At 45.0% G+C, this 21,940-nt stretch overlaps 1 protein-coding gene across 2 annotated transcripts in view; it reads right to left on the minus strand.

Annotated features, from left to right (window-relative positions):
- Positions 1-4,394: 4,394 nt before the first annotated feature.
- The window catches only part of LOC109879425 (vang-like protein 1), a 45,532-nt gene continuing 27,986 nt past the window's right edge, over positions 4,395-21,940 (minus strand). Inside the window, exons 4-10 of one of the 2 annotated variants that reach the window (XM_020471595.2) lie at positions 20,949-21,380; positions 20,407-20,582; positions 11,995-12,155; positions 11,850-11,888; positions 9,900-10,047; positions 7,660-7,894; positions 4,395-7,421 (exon numbers count right to left, since the gene is read on the minus strand). In XM_020471595.2, coding sequence (XP_020327184.1) covers positions 7,161-7,421; positions 7,660-7,894; positions 9,900-10,047; positions 11,850-11,888; positions 11,995-12,155; positions 20,407-20,582; positions 20,949-21,380 — 1,452 coding nt within the window. In that variant the 3' untranslated portion in view covers positions 4,395-7,160. The remainder of the gene's footprint in view (positions 7,422-7,659; positions 7,895-9,899; positions 10,048-11,849; positions 11,889-11,994; positions 12,156-20,406; positions 20,583-20,948; positions 21,381-21,940) is intronic. The other variant, XM_020471596.2, reaches the window with a different exon arrangement.

The following is a 21,940-nucleotide window of genomic DNA, read 5'->3' on the forward strand; positions in this document are numbered from 1 at the left end:
ATCCTGGCTTAGGAAGACCACCAAAAACTCAGACATTTTAATTCCAAACTACAACATTTTCAGACAAGATAGAACTGCCAAAGGGGGCGGTGTTGCAATCTACTGCAAAGATAGCCTGCAGAGTTCTGTCCTACTATCCAGGTCTGTACCCAAACAATTCGAACTTCTACTTTTAAAAATCCACCTCTCTAAAAACAAGTCTCTCACCGTTGCCGCCTGCTATAGACCACCCTCTGCCCCCAGCTGTGCTCTGGACACCATATGTGAACTGATTGCCCCCCATCTATCTTCAGAGTTCGTGCTGCTAGGCGACCTAAACTGGAACATGCTTAACACCCCAGCCATCCTACAATCTAAACTTGATGCCCTCAATCTCACACAAATAATCAATGAACCTACCAGGTACCTCCCCAAAACCTTAAACACGGGCACCCTCATAGATATCATCCTAACCAACTTCCCCTCTAAATACACCTCTGCTGTCTTCAACCAAGATCTCAGCGATCACTGCCTCATTGCCTGCATCCGTAATGGGTCAGCGGTCAAACGACCTCCACTCATCACTGTAAAACGCTCCCTGAAACACTTCTGCGAGCAGGCCTTTCTAATCGACCTGGCCGGGGTATCCTGGAAGGATATTGATCTCATCCCGTCAGTAGAGGATGCCTGGATATTTTTTAAAAATGCCTTCCTAACCATCTTAAATAAACATGCCCCATTTAAGAAATTTAGAACCAGGAACAGATATAGCCCTTGGTTCTCCCCAGACCTGACTGCCCTTAACCAACACAAAAACATCCTATGGCGTTCTGCATTAGCATCGAACAGCCCCCGTGATATGCAGCTGTTCAGGGAAGCTAGAAATCATTATACACAGGCAGTTAGAAAAGCCAAGGCTAGCTTTTTCAAGCAGAAATTTGCTTCCTGCAACACTAACTCAAAAAAGTTCTGGGACACTGTAAAGTCCATGGAGAATAAGAACACCTCCTCCCAGCTGCCCACTGCACTGAAGATAGGAAACACTGTCACCACTGATAAATCCACCATAATTGAGAATTTCAAAAAGCATTTTTCTACGGCTGGCCATGCTTTCCACCTGGCTACTCCTACCCCGGACAACAGCACTGCACCCCCAACAGCAACTCGCCCAAGCCTTCCCCATTTCTCCTTCTCCCAAATCTATTCAGCTGATGTTCTGAAAGAGCTGCAAAATCTGGACCCCTACAAATCAGCCGGGCTAGACAATCTGGACCCTTTCTTCCTAAAATTATCTGCCGAAATTGTTGCCACCCCTATTACTAGCCTGTTCAACCTCTCTTTCGTGTCGTCTGAGATTCCCAAAGATTGGAAAGCAGCTGCGGTCATCCCCCTCTTCAAAGGGGGGGACACTCTTGACCCAAACTGCTACAGACCTATATCTATCCTACCGTGCCTTTCTAAGGTCTTCGAAAGCCAAGTCAACAAACAGATTACCGACCATTTCGAATCTCACCATACCTTCTCTGCTATGCAATCCGGTTTCAGAGCTGGTCATGGGTGCACCTCAGCCACGCTCAAGGTCCTAAACGATATCTTAACCGCCATCGATAAGAAACATTACTGTGCAGCCGTATTCATTGATCTGGCCAAGGCTTTCGACTCTGTCAATCACCATATCCTCATCGGCAGACTCGACAGCCTTGGTTTCTCAAATGATTGCCTCGCCTGGTTCACCAACTACTTCTCTGATAGAGTTCAGTGTGTCAAATCGGAGGGTCTGCTGTCCGGACCTCTGGCAGTCTCTATGGGGGTGCCACAGGGTTCAATTCTTGGACCGACTCTCTTCTCTGTATACATCAATGAGGTCGCTCTTGCTGCTGGTGAGTCCCTGATCCACCTCTACGCAGACGACACCATTCTGTATACTTCCGGCCCTTCTTTGGACACTGTGTTAACAACCCTCCAGGCAAGCTTCAATGCCATACAACTCTCCTTCCGTGGCCTCCAATTGCTCTTAAATACAAGTAAAACTAAATGCATGCTCTTCAACCGATCGCTACCTGCACCTACCCGCCTGTCCAACATCACTACTCTGGACGGCTCTGACTTAGAATACGTGGACAACTACAAATACTTAGGTGTCTGGTTAGACTGTAAACTCTCCTTCCAGACCCATATCAAACATCTCCAATCCAAAGTTAAATCTAGAATTGGCTTCCTATTTCGCAACAAAGCATCCTTCACTCATGCTGCCAAACATACCCTTGTAAAACTGACTATCCTACCAATCCTCGACTTTGGCGATGTCATTTACAAAATAGCCTCCAATACCCTACTCAACAAATTGGATGCAGTCTATCACAGTGCAATCCGTTTTATCACCAAAGCCCCATATACTACCCACCATTGCGACCTGTACGCTCTCGTTGGCTGGCCCTCGCTTCATACTCGTCGCCAAACCCACTGGCTCCATGTCATCTACAAGACCCTGCTAGGTAAAGTCCCCCCTTATCTCAGCTCGCTGGTCACCATAGCATCTCCCACCTGTAGCACACGCTCCAGCAGGTATATCTCTCTAGTCACCCCCAAAACCAATTCTTTCTTTGGCCGCCTCTCCTTCCAGTTCTCTGCTGCCAATGACTGGAACGAACTACAAAAATCTCTGAAACTGGAAACACTTATCTCCCTCACTAGCTTTAAGCACCAACTGTCAGAGCAGCTCACAGATTACTGCACCTGTACATAGCCCACCTATAATTTAGCCCAAACAACTACCTCTTTCCCAACTGTATTTAATTTTTATTTATTTATTTATTTTGCTCCTTTGCACCCCATTATTTTTTATTTCTACTTTGCACATTCTTCCATTGCAAAACTACCATTCCAGTATTTTACTTGCTATATTGTATTTACTTTGCCATCATGGCCTTTTTTGCCTTTACCTCCCTTCTCACCTCACATTGTATATAGACTTGTTTATACTGCATTATTGACTGTATGTTTGTTTTTACTCCATGTGTAACTCTGTGTCGTTTTATCTGTCGAACTGCTTTGCTTTATCTTGGCCAGGTCGCAATTTTATAGAGAACTTGTTCTCAACTTGCCTACCTGGTTAAATAAAGGTAAAATAAAATAAATAAATAAATAAATAAAACATGGAATTTACATTAAAAAAAAAACAGATTTGGTTGTGAAAAAGCAAAATTCTCATTTAAGGGACCAATAAGAAAGAGTTTCCAACCTCTGCCAATAACAGCTCATTTTCCGGTTCCCCTCCCCTCTCAGACTACTTCAAGACAGTCCCAGCTAAATTCTTGCTTGAGAAATTTCCCTTTGATAAGAAGCTATTTTTGTTTCTTTCAGACCATTTTAATTGAAAACAATCAAAGTAAGGTACTTAATTGTTACCCAGAAATGATTTGATATTGTGATAACAACAGATGCATTGGACCTTTCGGTACGTATTACTGATGTGTTTCAGAGTCAAGCACCTTGGTCAGGAGAGCTTTGTCAGACTCTGTGAGCACAGGGTAGTACTATAGATCTGCCCTACCCAGAACTGATCTTGTTCAGCAGAGCCCAAAAGGCCCGACTCAGAGCAGGCTGTGAGAACAAAATACCACTGATCTCTCCCCTCTGCTTCAGTCGGTCTGCACACAGCCAGGCCAGCACACATCACCAAGTCATTACAAAACCAAACGAGGGAAAGTATGAGGAAAAAAAACATTCCATTTAGATGCAAATGCTTCTCATTTCCTCTCCCCACTCTAACAATGTATTTCTGTGGCTCTTCTGGAGAGCGAAGGAGAAACGAGGATTAAACCGGTGATAGATGAGTAGTGACAGGTGGGCCCGCAGCTAGTTTTCGGGGGATGAGGTTGCGTGCGTCGCCGCTGCACACATTCATTTACCCACAAGGCTGTGTGGCGCCCCACTGAGAGCCTGACAGCAAGCCAATTACTATGGGCACCATGACAACAACCAGCCAGCCCCAAAATAACCCAAAAAGCTGACATTTGGCTCATATAGCAGGATCAAACTGTTAATGGGCGATGACAGAGCAGAATGTTTAAAATTGGGTTTTGACATGTTAATAGGTCATAACAACACGCTGTGGTACTTGTGGTTAGTCTGGCTGCACTGTATTCATTTATAAAGTAGTGGAACTCGAGTCTAGACAATTACACACACTGACAGCTCCTCATTGAGCCTTCACAGAAGAGGCAACAAGTCATGGTCATTTCACTTTCTATGCCTGGGTGACAGTCAATACAAGTGATTTCTTAGTACCAATGGCACTCAATGTGTTACCTATAACCACCACAGGACCACAGACATGCTTAGGATACAGTTGTATGGTCCTCAAAAAATATAATTTCAATGGAATGCTTGAAAAAGTCTTTCTTAGAAGCCAGTTAACGAATGTTCATACAAATGTTTATTTTACACAAATGCCTGTTGTATAGTGAAATTTACACATTGGTTACAATGCGATGTCAGGTCAGTAACAAGCAGAGTTCTACAGTATGGGTGCAACCTGGCTAACCTTTAGCCTGGTCGCAGATCAGTTACTGCCAGGTTAGCAGAACCTGGTAGTAACAGCACAAACAGATCTGTGAGCAGGCCAGCAAAACATGACAGAGGTCAATACGCAGGTTAGCATTTATTGGGAAGACTCGTGTACTGGAGGCAGCTCTACAGAGTGGTCACAACCTGGCACAGCCAAAGTCCTGCTCGTAACCACACCGCGAACACTAAAAGCACATTTTTGTTTTCATGAATTTTTGCCATACATCAAATTTGGACTTTTCCGCTGGCACATCTAGTGGAAATCGCTCAGTTCTGCCTCCAAGGCAAGACTAATCCCAATAAACGTCAACCTGCAGTCAATACAGGGATCGCTGAGCATGTGATAAGGGAATGGCTACATAAATACATACAGTGTAAAGACAAGAGGCACAGTCACAGGAGTTGGGGTTCATACAAAGTCCATCAATTATGGGTACAAAAGACTCCGTGCTATAAGTATAAAAATATGTTTGTTTTCATGACGAGAAAACAAAGAGAGTTGCATTTCCAAGTGGCTTTTATGAGCCACATGCTAATCGGTAAAAATGGTTTGTCTATAACTGGACACGGGCATCATGCGTTTGTTTGTGAATGTTTCGGCACCCATCAACAGTAACCCCCTTGCCATACCAAAGTCTGACACCGTCTGGTTTGTCTGCCAGGGGGCGCTGACGGGCAGTTTTTTTTTTAGGAATGACACGCAGAGCTGTAATACCGTGGAGGACCTCTACAAGCCAGAAGCCCATTCTACATGGGGATTTATGAGGTTTTTACGTAGATAGGATCCTGATCACCTCTGAAGCAACTCATTCTGGATGGATCTCAATCTGCCACCCACATTCACTAGGGGAGAATATAGGATTCTGATGTCATTCGGGATTTTTATGTTCATCCTCAAAGCTATCAGGTCCCCAGATTCACGGCTCAACATGATATCTCGCTTGATGACATTGTAAAAGAAGACTAGCCAGACGGGTGAGTTACAAGGGAGGCTCCTCTTCACCCCCTAGTACCGTACTCACCATCTCAAGAGGCGATTAGCTTAATTAACCGCTTAGACCTTAAATAGTAATAGCTGCAGAATAGAGTTCTACGTACCGTGTACAAGGTACACAGGCAGATTGAGGCTGTGGTCCAAATCAGTGTCATACATTAGTTGTATCTGTGCATTTTCTCTCGCGGAGTGCTCTATCAGGCAAAGTAAGTGTGATAGATGTTAAAGCCTGAACCCTGAGAAGAGATATATGCGGGGCATGAATGTGTTGCTTTATAAAAAGGTAGCTGTCAAGTTTCAGCAAATAGAAGTTCCTAAATGGACTCATTATCAAAATATGACTAAGCTGGGAAGTGTGAACGTCCCATTTAAAATTGAAAAGTGGAACGAGATCCATTACAGAAGCTGTAAATATTGAGTTACATCAGCAATCAGGATCCTATGGGATTCCTAATATGGGCGACTATGGGTTTTAAACATTTGAAGAGCTCTGCTTTACAAACCAGCCATGAGTGTATATTGGTATCTGTTCATTTGGGATATGGATGGACCATTCTGAGCCCCCATGTTGACAGCAGTACTTATAACATAACATAACATAGTACAGAATAACCTTCTGTTACAGAGAGAGAGAGAGAGAGAGAGAGCTGGCTTGTGGACGAGATGTACTGCAGTATAACATGCTGTTGTATTGCGACATTGCACCTGGGAAAGTGTTGCTGTACGCATAAGCCGTACTACAGTACACACTGAGGCCTAAAATGATTTTAGCAGATTCCTTGGAGATTTAAGGCCTTCAGCCTTGGGGTTAATCATATAAATTGGCATTGAATTTGAATATCTATTTAACAATCACCTATAACAACTAAAACAAGGGTTTTGTTTAACAACGAAGGCTACTGATATTCATGTCATACTCTGTAAATCCACAGATCGGGATATAAGGAAATGGGATGGAGATTGACCCAGTACACAGACTTAAACAACATTATATCACAATGTGTTTATACATAATCAATATACAGATGTAGAGAACATGTGCATGTAACGCAAAAAAAAAAGTAAATTAAGTAGCTATAGTTTCAGAACAGCAGACAGGCCTGAGACGGTTTGTGTTAAAAGATACATTTTCTCCAGAAGTTAAATAGTGGCAGTTCACCATCTGTAGTGGTTTAGCTGAGGGGGAATGAAGCAATGTCCATAGCAACAGTAGTGTCATTTGACTCCTCGGTGAGATGTCCCCGTCTTGAGCCATGGAATTAAAACAATTCCTCGTCTTGATCAGTCTTTCAGAGGTGGAACAACGGTGTTCATAGACATTGACACATCTGCAGTTGTGTGCTGCACACATTGTTCATCTATAGATCCATCTCCACAGAGTTCAGTTCAATCTTCTGTGTGTGTGTGCATGCAAGACAAGTCAAATTCATCACCGGTGTATATATTTTTTTATATTAACTCAAACCAGGTAAACCATAGATAAAAAGGACAATATTTTCCAACGTGTGTGTAACACGTGTGTGTAACAACGTGTAAAAAATCCTCAAATAAAACCGCAAACCTAAAATAAAACCGCTTTGAAAACAAAAAAAAGGTGTGTAAAAACAGTTGTCCAGTTCTACACAGAGGTCTCTGACTGTAGCCGCAGGACGAACTTGTGCGACTTGGGGTCGATGAACTCCTCTGAAAGCTGGATGTAGGGGATCCTTTTGGTAGTCACCACCAGGCTGAAGTCTATGCACTTGAGGAGGAAGATGGCACCCTCCTTGAGGCCGCTGGTGACCGACGCCTCGCTGACCAGAGTCCACTGCCGGGCCAGCCAGCGTTCGCGGCCGTACTGCAGGGTGGGCCCGGGGTTCAGGTAACTCTCCAGGAAGGCCTATGAGGAGAGGAGTTAGCACTTTCCTGATATCATCATTATTTGTTACTACTGTACAATTAAGGTGCCACTCAAAGGAGTTGGTCAAAACCAGTGGGTGATGTCACCTTAAGTTGGTGGATGGGCTCATTGTAATGGCTGGAATGGAATACCAAACGATTCCATTCCAGCCACTACAATCCGCTCGTCCTCCGATTTCTCCTCCCACCAGCCTCCACTGATGAGAACACTTGGTCACCTTGGGCGTCATGTTGTTGGTGATGCAGAAGGCCAGGTGCTGCTGGATGCTTTCCATGCTGTGGCAGTGCTGCTGCCTGGTGGTGCGGAGGTACTTCTGCAGGGAGCGGGCCATGGAGGGGAAGATAGCCTGGGCGGCCTCGCGCGGGTCCATCACATCCCCGGGGGCTTTCTTCTGCTCCTCCTCCTGCATACGCTTGATGTGTGTGAAGGCCTCCTCTACCGCCACCACCAGTCTAGGAGGGCACAATGTGGTTGTTCAGCCCATATGATGGAGTGTTTACTTCTACTACAGCGGCTTTGGAAGCATCTAAAAAGGCTTTACATGGCATAGGAGTAATAAATCAAAAATAATATAGAAATTTAAAAAATACCTGCACTTGTCTTTTCCTACCAGCACCGAATTAGCTGATAACTACAGTACCAGTCTAAAGTTTGGACACACCTACTCATTCAAGGGTTTTATTTATTTAGACTATTTTCCACATTGTAGAATAATAGTAAAGACATCAAAACTATGAAATAACACATGGAATCATGTAGTAACCAAAAAAGTGTTAAACAAATCAAAATATATTTTAGATTCTTCAAAGTAGCAACCCGTCGCCTTATTGACAGCTTTGCACACTCTTGGCATTCTCTCAACCAGCTTCATGAGGTAGTCACCTGGAATGCATTTCAATTAACAGGTGTGCCTTGTTTAAAGTTCATTTGTGGAATTTCTTTCCTTCTTAATGTGTTTGATCCAATCTGTTGTGTTGTTACAAGGTAGGGGTGGTATATAGAAGACAGCCCTATTTGGTAAAAGACCGAGTCCATATTATGACAAGAACGACTCCAATAAGCAAAGAGAAACGACAGTCCATCATTACTTTAAGACATGAAGGTCAGTCAATCCGGAAAATGTCAAGAACTTTGAAAGATTCATAACATGCAGGCGCAAAAACCATCAAGCGCTACAATAAAACTGGCTCTCATGAGGACCGCCACAGGAAAGGAAGACCCAGAGTTACCTCTGCTGCAGAGGATAAGTTCATTATAGAGTTACAAGCCTCAGAAATTGCAGCCCAAATAAATGCTTCACAGAGTTCAAGTAACAGATGCTTCTCAACATCCACTGTTCAGAGGAGACTGTGTGAACAGGCCTTCGTGGTCAAATTGCTGCAAAGAGACCACTACTAAAGGACACCAATAAGAAGAGGAGACTTGCTTGGGTCAAGAAACACGAGCAATAGACATTAGACCGGTGGAAATCTGTCCTTTGGTCTGATGAGTCCAAATTTGAGATTTTTGGTTCAAACCGCTGTGTCTTTGTGAAACGCAGTGTAGGTGAACTCCGCATGTGTGGTTCCAACCGTAAAGCATGGAGGTGATGTTGTGATGGTGCTTTGCTGGTGACACTGTCTGTGATTTATTTAGAATTCAAGGCACACTTAATCAGCATGGCTACCACAGCATTCTGCAGCGATATGCAATCCCATCTGGTTAGCGCTTAGTGGGACTATAATTTGTTTTCAACAGGACAATGACCCAACACACCTCCAGGCTGTGTAAGGACTATTTGATCAAGAAGGAGAGTGATTGAGTGCTGCATCAGATGACCTGGACTCCACAATCACCTGACCTCAACCTAATTGAGATGGTTTGGGATGAATTGGACAGCAGAGTGAAGGAAAATCAGCCAACAAGTGCTCAGCACCTGCTTCAAGACTGTTCGAAAAGCATTCCAGCTGAAGCTGGTTGAGAGAATGCCAAGAGTGTGCAAAGCTGTCATCAAGGCATAGGTTACTACTTTGAAGAATCTAGAATAAATGTTGATTTGTTTAACACTTCTTTGGTTACTACATTATTCCATGTGTGTTATTTCATAGTTTAGATGTCTTCACTACTATTATACAATGTAGAAAATAGTACAAATAAAGAAAAACCCATTGTATGAGTAGGTGTGTCCATTTTTACTGGTACTGTATTTAGGGTAAACATTCTTACTACAACTGTCTCTCCACCAGCTATCTTAAGATGAATGCACTAATTACAAGTTGCTCTGGATAAGAGTGTCTGTTTAGTGATTCAAATGTAACCGTAATCTAATATCAAACCAAAGAGAGGAGACATACTTTAGTATCCGTTTGGTTGGTAAGTCCAAACGGCTCCTTTACCACAAAATACGTACTAAAACAATCCCCATATGTCCATTCATTTATCAAACAGCCCAAAAACCCCCCCAAACCTGTCTCTCACCGGGCCTTGCGTTTACGGACGCGTCTCTCGTGCTCCGCCTCCTCGTAGTACAGCTCGTTGTGATTGGTGTCTCGGCGGCGGGCGGCAGCGGCAATCATAGCCCGAGACTGGGAGTGGGCCAATCCGGTCGCTGCGTTGTTCCCAGGGCCTAGGGAGGCAGACAACAGAGGGATGTTAGCTTAATACAGGTGTTCATTATTTTTATTGATACAGAATCTTGCAAAGTCAGAGTGTCAAGATATCTCCACACTAACAAACATGCCCTATACTCAGCGTAAGACAGACATATAGACACGTCTAAAAAAGATATATATATAAAAAAAAACACTTCTTTGCATCTTTGAATAGTAGTAAAACCTAAAATCATAAAGGACGGAACACTGTAGTCATCAACAAAAATCTGTATAGTTGAAAAAGCATGTTCCAAACCACCACACCCACGCATCCACTGTTTAACATTCAGTTATTCCGGGTTCTCTGCTACTCTGCCTCTCTGTGTCTTTGGGCGGTGCTGAGTGTCCGTCTTAATAAACTTCCCAGGCCAACTTCAAAAGTTGAATGTCAGGCGCATGTCATTATGAGAGTGTTAATATGCAAGAGAGCGACGGCTCATGTTAATAGGGGCTAAAAGAGGGCTGGAGCTGCTGCAGTATTAATGTAGGGTAGGCTGGGGGTTCGGGACGGGAGAATTCCATTATATATCCATGCCCTATTTCTCCAGTCTGAGAAACGGCAGCCATGTTTGCACAGCCAGACAGGTCATGAATCTGTCAACTTACCAACGAGAAAAATAGATATTTTTGTTTGGGGGTTAATACCATGAAGAAGAAATACCTGGTGATCAAAATAACACAGTTTGCTTGATATAAAGGCGAGAGCCCTGTGGGTCTGTACATGTGCATTTCAGTATAAAATATAGTACTGAAAAGCTAAACATTGGGAATTAAGGGTGGCTGTCTATGAGTATCATGACTCATTTCAGCAAAGCCATGTCTCCTGCCAACTCATCTGAAGTGTGTGTTCTAACAGCCTCTACCATGCTTAGTGGTTAGGTGATGGACCTTGGTCATGGATAATGGAGGGAGGACAGTCTCTCTCCCAGACTTCCCCATGTTACTGTCCCTGCTGCAGTTACTGTGATGACACTCCCCAGAGACCAGCTCCTCAATGAGGAGAACGAGAGGAGAGTGACAGAGCGGGCAGTATAGCTATTGATTTAACACTGCTGGCTGTCTCATCTCTGAGCGCTACTGGAGGGTAGAGGGAGGGATATGGAGAGGAGGAGGGCAGAGATAGAATAGAGGGAGGAAGAGAGCCAGAGGGAGGAAGAGAGCAAGAGCCAGAGGGAGGAAGAGAGCAAGAACCAGAGAGAGGAAGAGAGCCAGAGAGAGAGAGAGAGAAAAAAAAATGAGCGAGAGAACAAGGGGGGTGGGGGGTGGAGGTGGGGTACACTTTTGGGGAACACAGGAGATTTCTTGTGAGTACTCATGAAGTAGTCATGATGCATCTTCACTTCAAAACTAAACATGTTCAAACAAACACATTTATTTAGTTTCCCTCTCTCCAGATATCCTATTAGATATCACTCTTGCCCAGAGCTGACTTTACAAATTCAAAAAAGTATTATTCCATATCAGAAACAGTCAAAGCAGATGTTCAGCTAAAAGTGAAATTGTATAACATTAGTAAATAGATGCATCGATAAGTAGTCACTAGGTCAACGTCGAAAGTGACATCACATGCTTTGGGTGTGGCCTACACAAATGAGTTATATCATTTCACAGCGGTGTCTCTAAACCAATGAAGCATGCCGATTAAAGTGGTGCGCAAGGGGATTGGTTTGGTGTGCAGCTCCAGTGAGAGAGAGCCGGGTTCGTCAGTGAGTCCAGCCAGTGCTCAGAGATGCAGGGTTTTAGTGAGAGAGTTATTCTATAGAACTACTGAACTTACTGTCCAAAAGGTAAGCTTTCAGTTTGTCTTTAAAGGCCTCTGGGTGTTAGAGAGCAACCGAGGAGAGGAGAGAGTCAGACATCAAGCCCAAAGGACCGATAAGAGAACATGTATAGATAAACCCAAGGAGTCTCCATGCACTTACCGGTAGCGGGGGTTGTGGGGAACTCACCATCCACATTATAGACCTTGAGGCCGGCCAGGTGCTTAGCGGCCCGGGACTTCGAGGCGGTGAGCAGGGCCGGGTTGTGGACAGAGAAGTCTCTGTAGTAGTTCTCTATGATGGCCAATGCTGCCCGCTGAATACTGCGCACACACACAGACAAAGAATAAGGAGAATTTGAGATTTACTTGGAACCTGGACATAGAAGTTTTTTATTTTTATAATTGAACTAATAATCAGCTAATAAAATCCACGACTATAAAAAAAATATCAATAACATAAATAAACTGTTAAATAAACCGTGAAAAATATATATTTACACAATCGATAAAAACAGGAAAACCAGACACTGCAAAGTCTGACACTGAGGGGAGAAGATGGGGGTGACACACACACACACAGAGAGAAAAAAAAGAAACGTCCTCTCACTGCGTTTATTTTCAGCAAACTTAACATGTGTAAAAATGTGTATAAATATAACAAGATTCAACAACTGAGACATAAACTGAACAAGTTCCACACACATGTGACTAACAGAAATGGAATAATGTGTCCCTGAACAAAGGGGGGGTCAAAATCAAAAGTAACAGTCAGTATCTTGTGTGGCCAACAGCTGCATTAAGTACTGCAGTGCATCTGCTCCACATGGACTGCACCAGATTTGCTGTGAGATGTTACCCCACTCTTCCATCAAGGCACCTGCAAGTTCCCGGACATTTCTGGGGGGGAATGGCCCTAGCCCTCACCCTCCGATCCAACAGGGCCCAGACGTGCGCAATTGGATTGAGATCCGGGCTCCTCGCTGGCCATGGCAGAACACTGACATTCCTGTCTTGCAGGAAATCACACACAGAACGAGCAGTATGGCTGGTGGCATTGTCATGCTGGAGGGTCATGTCAGGATGAGCCTGCAGGAAGGGTACCACATGAGGGAGGAGGATGTCTTCCCTGTAAACACACAGCGTTGAGATTGCCTACAATGACAACAAGCTCAGTCTGATGATGCTGTGGCACACCGCCCCAGACCATGACGGACCCTCCACCTCCAAATCGATCCCGCTCCAGAGTACAGGTCTCGGTGTAACGCTCATTCCTTCGATGATAAACGCAAATCCAACCACCACCCCTGGTGAGACAAAACCGTGCCTAGTCAGTGAAGAGCACGTTTTGCCAGTCCTGTCTTGTCCAGCGACAGTGGGTTTGTGCCCATAGGTGATGTTGTTGCCGGTGATGTCTGGTGAGGACCTGCCTTACATCAGGCCTACAAGCCCTCAGTCCAGCCTCTCTCAGCCTATTGCGGACAGTTTGAGCACTGATGGAGGGATTGTGCGTTCCTGGTGTAACTCGGGCAGTTGTTGTTGCCATCCTGTACCTGTCCCGCAGGTGTGCAGGTGTTGTTACACATGGTCTGCCACTGTGAGGACAATCAGCTGTCCATCCTGTCTCCCTGTAGCGCCGTCTTAGGCGTCTCACAGTACAGACATTGCAATTTATTGCCCTGGCCACATCTGCAGTCCTCATGCCTCCTTGCTGCATGCCTAAGGCATGTTCACGCAGATGAGCAGGGAACCTGGGCATCTTTCTTTTGGTGTTTTTCAGTCAGTAGAAAGGCCTCTTTAGTGTCCTAAGTTTTCATAACTGTGATTCATAACATAATTGTCTGTAAGCTGTTAGTGTCTTAATGACCATTCCACAGGTGCATGTTCATTAATTGTTTATGGTTCATTGAACAAGCATGGAAAACCGTGTTTAAACCCTTTACAAATGAAGATCTGTGAAGTTACTTGGATTTTTACAAATTATCTTTGAAAGACAGGGTCCTGAAAAAAGGATGTTACTTTTTTCCCTTGAGATATATGTGTGTGTGTGTGTGTGTGTGTGTGTGTGTGTGTGTGTGTGTGTGTGTGTGTGTGTGTGTGTGTGTGTGAGAGAGTTACTTTGAACCATCATGTTATCATTACCCGCCCCCCTGAACACAGGGCCATATCCCTGCTGCCTAGGCTCTGCAAATAAACACAGAACAGAACCTCACAGCGCTGCTGGGAGAGAGGCGCTGAGGTAGAGAGAGAGACTACTTCCTATTGATGCTGCAGCATGGACGTCATGTCCCGGCACAACATGCCATGTCTTACCTCTCAAAGACAGCAATATTTCACCAGTTGAGACTTTTTAGATGCGTTCTATTCTTGTGCTTCAGCAATTCATTACATAGCAACTGAGTATGGCCTGAACCCATCTCTAAGCCATTGGCAATGCAGACATGTCGTCAAGTGATCAATGTACCAGTGCTGATTAGCCAGCTACACAATATCCATTTTGTTTACGTGCCTTTACACAGGTCCAGGTTGACCGTTAGGGTTTTGATCTAGAAATGCCAGGGATAATTTTCTGCTGTAGCTTATTGTAGCCTACTGATCCAATCAAGCCCTGTTAGTACACTGCTGAGACACAGTCAGACCCCAGTTCCTCTGCATTGTAACTGCATTCGGCCTACTGAGAACAGCAGCAGATGCGAACAGCTTTTCACAGGCCTACAGCAGTACAGGGTCATTCCTCACGGCTCAACTGACTAGTCTACAGTTCCCTCGCTCTAGAAACACTATCCCCCGCCTCCTCTTATTTAACACTGAATCCTGTCTCAAAGCTATTCAATTCAAAGGGCTCTCTCTCCCTTTACATCTTTCTCTCCACCCCTCTCTTCCCCTTCTCCTCCCCCTCTCCTCCTCCCCGGGTCTCGTGTCATTTGTTAAGAAGAGCAGGGCGCTAACTTAACTGTTGCAGACTGAGTCAGGGAGGGAGGGAGTACCACGTGCTTCCGATTCCCCCCCGGGGCAACCAGGAAGCACACTGAGGCTACTGTCCCCCTCTGTAGACAGACACAGTCCTCTCTACTAACCTCTCCTCCTCCTTATTCCCCTATTGATACTACACCACGAGAAAGGTCTACTGCTGTGTACCGTTCCACATGGAAGAGTAAGTAGGAGAGAGAGAGTGAGGAGACAGAAAGAAATAGTCATCACATGGGACGTCCTAACAGCAGTGACATGGAGGTGGAGGTATTCCACTTTACACACCTAGTGCTGACGCAGAGGAAATGTCAGGCTAAGTGACAGGACATTATGGATATATACACTCTCCCTCATCGCAGTGCAGTATGTATGTAATATATATATCTATATATGGGTCAGAAGTTTACATATACTCAATTGGTATTTGGTAGCATTGCCTTTCAATTGTTTAACTTGGGTCAAACGTTTTGGGTAGCCTTCCACAAGCTTCCCACAATAAGTTGGGTGAATTTTGGCCCATTCCTCCTGACAGAGCTGGTGTAACTGAGTCAGGTTTGTAGGCCTCCGTGCTCACACACTTTTTCAGTTCTGCCCACACATTTTCTATAGGATTAAGGTCAGGGCTTTGTGGATGGCCACTCCAATAGCTTGAATTTGCTGTCCTTAAGCCATTTTGCCACAACTTTGGAAGTATGCTTGGGGTCATTGTCCATTTGGAAGACCCATTTGCGACCAAGCTTTAACTTCCTGACTGATGCCTTGAGATGTTGCTTCAATATATCCACATCATTTCCCTCCCTCATGATGCCATCTATTTCGTGAAGTGCACCAGTCCCTCCTGCAGCAAAGCACCCCCACAACATGATGCTGCCACCACCGTGCTTCACAGTTGGAATGCTGTTCTTCGACAGCATCCCCCTTTTTGAAAGCATCCCCCTTTTTGAAAGCATCCCCCTTTTTCCTCCAAACATAACGATGGTCATTATGGCCAAACAGTTCTATTTTTTGTTTCATCAGACCAGAGGACATTTCTACAAAAAGCACGATCTTTGTCCCCATGTGCAGTTGCAAACCGTAGTCTGGCTTTTTTATGGCGGTTTTGGAGCAGTGGCTTCTTCCTTGCTGAGCGGCCTTTCAGTATATAGGACTCATTTTACTGTGGATATAGATACGTTTCCTCCAGCATTGTCACAAGATTCTTTGCTGTTGTTCTGGGATTGATTTGCACTCTTTGCACCAAAGTACGTTCATCTCTAGGAGGCAGAATGCTTCTCCTTCCTGAGCGGTATGACAGCAGCGTGGTCCCATTGTGTTTATACTTGCGTACTATTGTTTGTACAGATGAACGTGGTACCTTCAGGCATTTGGAAATTGCACCCAAGGATGAACCAGACTTGTGGAGGTCTACAAATTTTTTTCTGAGGTCTTGGCTGATTTCTTTTCATTTTCCCATGATGTCAAGCAAAGAGGCACTGAGTTTGAAGGTAGGCCTTGAAATACATCCACAGGTACACCTCCAATTGACTCAAATTATGTCCATTAGCTTATCAGAAGCTTCTAAAGCCATGACAATTTTTGGGAATATTCCAAGCTGTTTAAAGGCACAGTCAATTTAGTGTACGTAAACTTCTGACCCACTGGAATTGTGATACAGTGAATTATAAGTGAAATAATCTGTCTGTAAACAATTGTTGGAAAAATGACTTGTGTCATGCACACAGTATACACACAGTATACACACAGTATACACACACACACACACACACACACACACACACACACACACACACACACACACACACACACACACACACACACACACACACCTCAGAAAGTATTTAGAACCTTTTTCCACATTTTGTTGTGTCACAGCCTGAATTTAAAATGGATACAATTTCGATTGTGTGCCACTGATCTACACACAACACCCCACAATGTCAAATTGGAATTTTGTTTTTATAAATGTTTCCAAAATTACAGATTTTTTTTACGATTACCCCATATCTGTACCACACATACAATTATCTGTAAGGTCCCTACAAAACAAAAATATCCCTTTGAGCATGGTGAAGTTATTAATTATGCTTTGAATGGTGTATCAATACACCCTGTCACTACAATGATACAGGCGTCCTTCCTAAATCAGTTGCTGTAGATGAAGGAAACTGCTCAGGGATTTACCATTTACGATTTACCATTTTTCTACCACTTTGACATTAGTATTTTGTATAGATAAAAAAAAAGACAAATCCCAATTGTAACAAAAAAAAGTGGAAATTGTCAAGGCATGTGAACACTTTCTGAAGGCACTGTGTGTGTGTGTGTGTGTGTGTGTGTGTGTGTGTGTGTGTGTGTACAGTGGGGCAAAAAAGTATTTAGTCAGCCACCAATTGTGCAAGTTCTCCCACTTAAAAAGATGAGAGGCCTGTAATTTTCATCATAGGTGCACTTCAACTATGACAGACAAAATGAGAAAAAAATATCCAGAAAATCACATTGTAGGATTTTTATGAATTTATTTGCAAATTATGGTGGAAAATAAGTATTTGGTCACAAACAAGCAAGATTTCTGGCTCTCACAGACCTGTAACTTCTTGTTTAAGAGGCTCCTCTGTCCTCCACTCGTTACCTGTATTAATGGCACCTGTTTGAACTTGTTATCAGTATAAAAGACACCTGTCCACAACCTCAAACAGTCACACTCCAAACTCCACTATGGCCCATCAGCAAGGGCATTGAAGAACGTGGCTGGGTCTTTCAGCATGACAATGACCCCAAACACACCGCCCGGGCAACGAAGGAGTGGCTTCGTAAGAAGCATTTCAAGGTCCTGGAGTGGCCTAGCCAGTCTCCAGATCTCAACCCCACAGAAAATTTTGGGAGGGAGTTGAAAGTCCGTGTTGCCCAGCAACAGCCCCAAAACGTCACTGCTCTAGAGGAGATCTGCATGGAGGAATGGGCCAAAATACCAGCAACAGTGTGTGAAAATCTTGTGAAGACTTACAGAAAACGTTTGACCTCTGTCATTGCCAACAAAGGGTATATAACAAAGTATTGAAATAAACTTTTGTTATTGACCAAATACTTATTTTCCACCATCATTTGCAAATAAATTCATAAAAAATCCTACAATGTGATTTTCTGGATTTTTTTTCTCATTTTGTCTGTCATAGTTGAAGTGTACCTATGATGAAAATTACAGGCCTCTCATCTTTTTAAGTGGGAGAACTTGCACAATTGGTGGCTGACTAAATACTTTTTTGCCCCACTGTATGTTATAAACCAGCTTTACCACTGCAGGGTGTATTGTAGAGGTTAGCAGCAGCTATGTGTCCCATATAGAGGGATTACAGCCTGGGATTCATCTCAGAGTGGTGCTGGATATCCCGTAAGACTGATACAGAGAAAACGACCACAGCAGGATGAAGAGTGTTAGTGAATGTGAACATATGGAGGAGGCAGGTGGGTTCACAAACCCACAACTACGATGTCAAATACATGGATGTAAAAACATATTGCTGGTTTGGTACACAGACAGACAGACACCACTGGTATGGTACACAGACAGACAGACAGAGACACACCGCTGGTATGGTACACAGACAGACAGACACCACTGATATGGTACACAGACAGACAGACAGACAGAGACACACCGCTGGTATGGTACACAGACAAACACCACTGGTATGGTACACAGACACACCGCTGGTATGGTACACAGACACACCACTGGTATGGTACACAGACACACCACTGGTATGGTACACAGACACACCACTGGTATGGTACACAGACACACCACTGGTATGGTACACAGACACACCACTGGTATGGTACACAGACACACCACTGGTATGGTACACAGACACACCACTGGTATGGTACACAGACAGACAGAGACACACCGCTGGTATGGTACACAGACACACCACTGGTATGGTACACAGACAGACAGAGACACACTACTGGTATGGTACACAGACAGACACACACCACTGGTATGGTACACAGACAGACAGAGACACACCACTGGTATGGTACACAGACAGACACACACCACTGGTATGGTACACAGACAGACAGAGACACACCACTGGTATGGTACACAGACAGACAGCTGGTATGGTGCACAGACAGACACATTCTGACATCTCCAAAACAAAGGCACACTGAAAAACAACTTTGTCAAGTTTTAAATCCACTTAAAGCTATAATACTCCTGGGTTGACACACAGGAAAACCCAAACCACTTTGTACGCCACATTAATCTATACATACTGTATGAAGACGTTTCATCAGACACACACAATTGTGCATTAGCACAAAACAAGTACAAACTACTAAACCAACCTCCTAAAGTTAACAAAACTACATACACCCATTGTGATGAAGGCAGCACTTTGAGCAGTCAGGCTCTCCGGTGCTCGGTACTTTGATCAATTATTAAACTACAGTAGAGAGAGGAGACAAACAAATAAAGCCCAAACACTGGCCTAGATATGAGCCTCACTGTGCCTCGGTTGCCTGTGGCTCTTCTCTACCATAAGTAGCAACTTGTTATGTTAGGCCAGACTGGAGATAAGGGACAGAATGAGGAGAATAGAAGGATTCTTGCCGAGGTGAATCTCTGGTAATGTTGGTGTTAGGATCTTGAGCACTTCCTCAGGCCTGAGATTGGCATCAAAGAATGGCCAGGTCAGAGCCAGACAGAAGAACAGGCCTCCAGACCAGACAGTCTGCCTGCCAGACACATACACAGACAGCCTGCCTGCACAGAGGAATGTCCTCCCCGGTTGCCTGGGAATGGAGGACAGGCCTGGGAAAATGTCTGGAAACACACCCAGTCTCCCCTTGAACCTGAGAATCTGTGTGTGTGTGTATTATGAGTGTGTATGGTATGAATCTTCTCTGACCAGATGCTCAGTGTGGCCTGTAGGGAGCACTAATTAGCTGTTTGTTTACAAGCGCATACAGACAGAGAGAGTGCTGCTGCGTTGGCCAGCTGAGGAAAATAGCAAGGCGCTTTATGAGCGACAACAGCCCCAGGGCAGCCTCTAACAACACTAGTGAACCAGAGGCTAAAGCACTTTACATGTCCATCATCTGCCACTGTACTGAGGTAGACAAAGGTGAAACAGAGGGCCCCAGCATAATACCAGCATATGTTTGAGGCCCTCACAAAAGGGGATATGAGAGAGAGCGAGCGAGAGAGAGAGAGAGCACGCCATGGACTGTGAAATGACCATGTATACAAATATGATGCCTTTCGACAGTCTTACTATATCTTTCAGCAACTCGTCATGAGGTAAAACGTCTTCCTGGTAGAGTCAGACGGCACATCAAAAGGACAAAGTCATTACAGACCAGGTTCTCCTAGTCTGAGCTGTTCTCTCTGGCTTATTACTTTTATTACTCACACACACACACACACACACACACGATTCTTACTCACACTTCTTACTTACTGGCTTTTCTCTGCTCTCTTTCTTTCTCCTCAGCCTGCTCTACCCACTGAATTGTCCCGTCTTACTTTCAAGGACTTTTCTCCTCTCGCATCCTCCCCCTTTCCCCTGCCCCCTCTCAATCTCCCTCCGCGTCTCACCTGAGCTGGCCCAGGTTGTAGTGGCGTGTCTCTCCGTCGGTGGAGCGCGTGACGCAGACAGAGAAGGCGGGCTGCAGCTGCCTGAGCTCCAGCAGGACGATGGCCAGGTAGTGGATGAAGAGCAGAGCGTCCACTAGAGACACAGCGTACTGCACGATGCCCTGGTAGTTCTCATCCTGGGAACAACAAGACAACCCAGCATGTGCTAGTGTCAACACACTACATAGGTACACACCAGTGGAGGCTGCTGAGGGGAGGACGGCTCATAATAATGGCTGGAACGGAGCGAATGGAATGGCAAACACATAGAAACCACGTGTTATATAACAATCCACTTATTCCGCTCCAGCCATTTCCACGAGCCCGTCCTCCCCAATTAAGGTGCCACCAACCTCCTGTGGTACACACACAGTCATGACAAGAGATTGACACAGATGAAAGCAATGGCGTACAAACGGAACACTTGAAGAGGCAGATGTGGTGACCAGTAATTAGACGCGTTACAAACACTGATTGTGAGTCTCGCTCTCTGCCTGATGTACCTGTGAGTCCAGTATCCTCACGCCGTAGAACAGCCAGTAGGACACGACGAACAGCAGCACCAGCACGGCCAGCAGCGCTCTGAACACAAACACCCGGGGAAGGCCGGCGCGCGGAGCCCGGAAAAACAGCGCCCAAACGGCCAACAGCAGTATCAACAATTTAAACGCCACGGAAATAAAGAGGCCCTCGCAGGCCGTGCCGCACACCAGGAGCTTGTCAGGCCAGAGGAGGTGGGGGAGAGCCAGGAAGGCCAGGGGAGTGAGGAAGACCAGCAGGCCCAGAACCACAGCCAGGGTCAGGCTAAAGTAGCGCCGGCAGTCCAGGCCCACGCTATCCTCCAGGTCCTTGGTGATCCGGACAATGTCCTCTTGGGACAGGCTGTGTTCCGACGTCCCCGTGACGGCCGTGGTGGTCTCGCCCCAGTTGTCATCCTGGGAGGGGGGGGGGGGGAGAGAGAGGAGTCAGTGTTAAATACTGAGCATATGAGCATGTTGCTACTAGAGTCAAATTTATTAGTGTCAGGAAAAGTTATGAATCTGGCAAGTCAGGACGGAATTTTCTACTCTAGGCTCATTTCTATAGAGAGCTTAAAAGCGGTGCTCATTTCCGTTCAAAAGTCAACCAGGGAGGGGAGGACGAGCAAACAAAGAGTTACAGAACGAGAGAGAGAAAGACAGGAAATGGAGAAAGAAAACAGCGAATGGAGTGACTGCCAACTGGGGTACGCGAGGCGAGGCGCTGACGTCTGTGTTTTCTGGCAACAACAGATAATAAAGGTCATTTGTGGCTGGCGAGAGCTACTAAAAACAACACAGATAAGAGCCTTTATAACACTGTACCAACACATGCCCACAGTGTAGCCTGCTAACTGAGCTGCCAGGGAGGGCTGCCCAATGGAAACCAACAGGGAGACTGGACAGACAGTCTCTGGTATGTCTAGATGCTCTTTCCCTCATTCCCCAACGACAACAGATGGAGCCCGATTTGATTT

This window comes from Oncorhynchus kisutch, linkage group LG16 (assembly GCF_002021735.2).
Source record: "Oncorhynchus kisutch isolate 150728-3 linkage group LG16, Okis_V2, whole genome shotgun sequence".
Classification (NCBI taxonomy): domain Eukaryota; kingdom Metazoa; phylum Chordata; class Actinopteri; order Salmoniformes; family Salmonidae; genus Oncorhynchus; species Oncorhynchus kisutch.